At 28.3% G+C, this 5679-nt stretch overlaps 1 protein-coding gene across 1 annotated transcript in view; it reads left to right on the plus strand.

Moving 5' to 3' along the window:
• LOC111620662 (nucleoporin SEH1-like) overlaps positions 1-5679 on the plus strand; it is a 42558-nt gene that overhangs the window by 13361 nt on the left and 23518 nt on the right. The window contains exon 3 of the mRNA XM_023362637.1: positions 2683-2788. Coding sequence (XP_023218405.1) covers positions 2683-2788 — 106 coding nt within the window. The remainder of the gene's footprint in view (positions 1-2682; positions 2789-5679) is intronic.

Below are 5679 nucleotides of genomic sequence, written 5' to 3' on the forward strand. Positions count from 1 at the left end.
AATTTTAATTATTTAATTGCTCCTTCCTCTCTTCCTTGGCATGTTGTGAAATTTCTGATAGTTGGATAATAAACTGTTTTATTGTAATTTGTCTTTTTAAATTATTTTGAGTCAATATTAAAATTTGGAAAAGGGGATCCCTAGATCGGTAAAATAGGCGAATTTCCTACTACAACTTTGGTTGTTGTTTGGGATACAGTTAAGGTTTTAACAAAGTTCGAGCGAATACATAATTAGCAAAAATAAAGTGAAATAAAGTTGAAATAAAGTGATTAAACAAAAATTATTACAAATATCGTAAACAACAGTTCACAAATGCATATATAGAGATATTTTTTGGAGGGGGAAATGGTCTTCACAATTTTAAATTGATCGAACTCACGATGAAATGCTCGTATACACTTGTGCCATCTATCGTAGGATAGATGTACTATGCCAGAAACCTTTGCGGGAGTATATTAAACAATTTCCCAAAGTTTCATGGCAATCAGATAAACGGTGTGGTAATGCATGAAGGACAGACAGGCAGACATACATTCTTTTTTATATATATAGATTAGCAGAGATCCTGTTAACAGAGTGCTGGATAACAGATCAATCTGCTTAAATGAGCATTGTGTTGGTGGCATTTTTAGATCAGCAGCCCATGTAAGGGAGCACCATTCTAAGGAAGATTTATAAGGGTCTATCTTTAATCTTACAGTACATTACTACTCAGGACACAAGGTGACAGGGCCATCTACATCATGGTATGTTACATGGAAAATTGGTGAAATCTTTCATTAGTCAGTTTTCTAATACAAGTATAGTCAAATGATTTCTTACAGAATCATAATGAACAGGTTTTATTGGACATATATGAGAAGCAATTACATATTAAAAAGGTATAAAATATATACTCTATGAATAAACAATGCAGATGATATAAACATCCTTATCTTGAGGGAGCAAAGCAAGAAGTAATTAGCAACTAGCTTTCAGTGGTCACATGACCTTACTTGGTGGTATTGTAATTATTTGTTTTTATACTGTATGTCCCATAAGGGAACATTCAGAAATTTTGGAGCAAGAATGTTCACATCTTTTCAGCTAGTCCTCCTACTGTATTTGTGGAGAAAAGTGAAAGTAAAAACCTAAAAATAAAAGTAAAGTACCTGGTAAACATGGGTCTACTATATTTATGGATTATTTGATAGAACAATAAAATTGATGATATAAGAATATGTAAGTTTATATATATCAAAAATGAATAATTACTTTAAAGAAACTAACAATTTAAGTAAAAATGAGACATTTTTGAATAACTTCAACTCACTACGAGGTTGGTTGAAATAGAGGTTTGAAAACTTTTCTCTTTTACTTAACTTTAGTTATTATTATTATTGAGCCATTGAGTTTGAAAGTGGGGCAAGTCCATGTTATGTTATTGCTATGATTGGACACTGATCTTTAATTATCAAACATCGGATACCCACACGAATGCAAATGTCCAACTTAACGATTTCACGAGACATGGATTCAATCTAATTTTCAAATCTCTGTGTTCCATCGGTTATTCTGTGTATCACCCGAGGAAGAATTTTAAACTGTTCAAAAACATTTGTGATATACTTTAACCTTTGTGTCACTCACCCGGTAACAGGTTCAAGGTATGTTATTGCTAGATATTTAATGGTTTGCATTTGAATGAGTTTAAAAATATTCATAAGCAGTAATAGACTTATTTTATATTTTTTTGATCTTATTTCATGTAAATTTAATATGCAATAATGGCTATCTGTGTTAGGTAAAAAAAAATCATGGTTTTGGTATGTGCCAATGGACTTGCCTCACTTTCAAAAGCAGTGATTTGTTGAAAACGTTGATTTTCTTTGAATGGAATATAGTTATAATAACAATAAATTGAATATTTTATTTATTTACTTATTTATTTTATTTCAACATTTCATACTTCTTTGAAAAGCTACAATAAAACAAAAAATAAATTTAATTTTATAGGAAAAAGTGGAGAAAATAAGAAAAAATATTCAGTAATAAGTTGTATGCACATAATTATATTTCTTAGTTCACATGGTGCAATTTTTAAAGTATTCATGATGAATGGGATACATAGGGTAATAAATCCATCATATCTTTATATTTTTCTTTAGAGTGGACTTGCCTCACTTTCAAAATCAACTAACAATAAATATTGTTGACAATATAAATTAGTAGTAACAAATTTATACTGATATTATAAGATATTTATTGTGAATTGATTAAAAACTTAAATTTTATGTTAATTTGTAATAAGTATTAGCTTGTAACTTTTTTTTCACAAAATGGACTTGCCCCACTTTCAAAATCAATGACTCAATTAATTAAAAATAATTATTCTTTTTGAACTTTAATAAATTTATTATATAGATATACATTATATCTAAACTTTCCTATATATATGTTTGTAAAATAATAATAATAAAAGTTGTAGAAACTTAAAATTAATTTTACTGTAATTATTATCATATTTGTAATTACTATATTTTTATTAGTTATTATTAGTATATTATTATTAGCTAAATGAATAATAAATAAATTCTTAAATATGAAATTATTTATTTTTGGAAATTTATTTAAAATTCTAATATCTATTTATACATAAATTTGTTTCATTATTCATAAGTATCCAATAATATATTCTAGACTCACAGTGGTTCTGTGTGGAAAGTGACATGGGCACATCCAGAATTTGGTCAAGTTTTAGCAACTTGTTCATTTGATAGAACTGCAGCTGTATGGGAAGAATTAGGTAATTCTTTTGTCTTTTGAAATTGTACAATAAAATAAATGTAACATGTGTGTGTTATAAATAGAATATTTTATGAAAAAAAACTCAGAGGAATGAATATAAAAACAAAATAACTTGAAGAAAACAGTAACATTTATATAGTATGTAAACCATACTTCTTTTACAAGCATACTTTTAACTTAAAACAAATTTATTATTTTATTTTAACTTATTGCAAGTAGTAATTTCTAGCCATTTAAATCAGTAATTTCCAATCTCAGGTTAGAACTCAAATTAAGGTCAGTGATATGGATTATGTGAGGATTTCATGGAGAATTCATTAATAATGAGGAAAAAAAAATTAATATTTGTATTGAAACTCAAACAGAATCCTAGATTCAATACTTTTCTCAATGTTTATTAATAACAAATGAATACACTTTATTATTGTAAAATACAAGGTGTATATACACACACCAAAAGTACTTCTGATGGTTATTTTATGTTGCAGTAATATTATACTGAAAAGAGAGATTTCTAGGCATGTATATTTTACATTGTCCCAAAAAATATTAAATTTTTAATGTTACTTGTAAAATCCAATAAGTGACAATATTGCTTAGTACTCAAGTAAAGACATTAGTATTAGTGCATTCATAATAACATCATTGAATATGGCCATAGTAATATGTAAGTCTCAAGACTTGTAATAATGTCTTGATCTTGACTTATTCTTGTGAAGCAGCCTTGTGAAGTTTCACTCTTGTCTTAGTCTTATTGGCAGTGATGTTTATTTTTATTTGGATTTTTCTATCATTTTATAAGTATCAATCAGTATCAAGTTCTGATATAAATTTTTTCTAAACTAAAAGTAGTCTCAAAATGTAAAAATTAAATATTGTAATGAAGAAATAAAGCACATTTTAATAAAGATTACAAATATTTGCAAATGTTATTAATTTTGCTGTTATTTTAGTTTCGTAATTAATCAGTGATAGAGATATGGATTTGTTTGTTGATCTGAACTCTGGTAAAATTTCAAGTTAGCAGGCGTGGAAGTAAACAGTTATGAGTGAGCCTCTCTCCATACTTAGAACAGAAATCTCTGAATAAATTTTCACATACCACTATTGTTGGTACTGATATACAGAAATTCATAGTGGATTAGGTGGAAATCATAATGCCAGTTTTTATTTAAATACTACAGTGTTTATTTAAATACTACTGNCTAGAATATCAGTGAGAAGGCTGTGCCTATTTATTTTACAGTACAGTTGGTTTTTCGATCGATATTTAAGGAAAGAAAATTAAATACATAGTTTTTAAAATCACTGATATAGTTTTAATATGGCCCTGGGGGGTCGCCAGAATTTTTTAACTTGTAAAGGGGTCACATATTCAAGAAGGTTGAAAAACACTGGATTAGAGAATTGGAAGATGGGAGAATTTTGTGTTAACCTTTTGTGTTGAATAACATGAGGAGACTATTAATATAACTACAACAACAAAATTAATTTAATCTTTATTTCGAACAATTTTTTTGTTTTATTTATTTTAAATTAAATTTTAATTTTCTTTTTATTATGATAATAGCTTTGAATTATCAACTACTAGAAAGTAAGTTTAAACTTAATGGTATTTAAGAAAAAATATTTTACCATATAATAAAATGAATGCAGTCTATAGTAACTGTCACATTCATGAATTGTCAGTACAGATATCTACCATAGCACCTTAAAAAAATATTTTTGCAGTAGGACCCCTAAACTGAGTGCATACAAGAAACAAAATTAAGGTGACATTGAACTTTAACAACTGCTGCCATCACCTCTTTCCAGCTCTTAGGTGGAAAGAGGTGATTGGTGGCAGCAGTTGATAATTAAAATAGATAATTGGTTTAATCTGTCATCAATGTTCAATGTTGCCTTAATTTTGCCACCCATGTGCATCCACTTTGTCTTGAATTACACTAGTAGCAACATGAACATGTTTAAGATGTCATATGATAGTATTGGATTCATTTAATTGTAGTGGCATAATGTCATTTTTTTTATGAAGATGAAGATATAGACGACAGAAATAGGATTATGAAATTCCCTCATTTATAAGTTATACGGATGCTGCAGTGTGGTCTGAAGGAACTGACCCTAGATAAAAAACAGGTTCAGATTGGTAGTGCTCAGAAAAATTTTTTAATTTAGGGATTTAGTGAAATTTTTTTAAAAAACATTTACTAATTAAAATGAATGATTAAGTGCAGAATTATTTATATTTAGTACACTGATATTTTAAGTCAAATTGGAGAATGAATGGATAATTCACTATTTATTAAGAATTTTGGGATATTTTGATAACTATTGTAGTTTCACTCAAGTATGATTAGGACTGCTAACTTACACTTGCCTATTTTCAGGTTACTTTTAAAATAATTATATATAAGTGGAAAGTTACTCAGTAGAGTTAATAAATTATAATCTTTCCAGACGTTTTTGGACAGGATAATGATAATAATAATAAGAGAATTAGATCAATAATCAGTACACACTAAAATATTTTTAGAGTGAAGAATATATTCTATAAATTCAATGGTGCTATGCCATTACAGTCGACCCCCTATAACACGGGTTCCTATAGTTCGGATTCCTATATCACGGTGAAAAAATTGCGACAGTATTCATACAAACATGCTAAAAAAAACTCCTATAATTCGGTAAAACGTCATCGCTGACTCGTGTCGCGTAGAGCATCGATTATCCAAATATTGATCAACTGAAACATCAATTAACCGAAAGCTTTCCAGTTGGCAAATTTAAATTTCCACTAGTGCTATGGCACTGCAATCTTTGGCTATGTCTTGGGCTACTCCAATATTATTTTTGTTGGTGTGCATGTTTTAGCTGGCAGCACTGGTG

This window comes from Centruroides sculpturatus, unplaced genomic scaffold, assembly GCF_000671375.1.
Source record: "Centruroides sculpturatus isolate CEXI.00-Female unplaced genomic scaffold, Cexi_2.0 scaffold194, whole genome shotgun sequence".
In the NCBI taxonomy this organism is placed as follows: Eukaryota; Metazoa; Arthropoda; class Arachnida; order Scorpiones; family Buthidae; genus Centruroides; species Centruroides sculpturatus.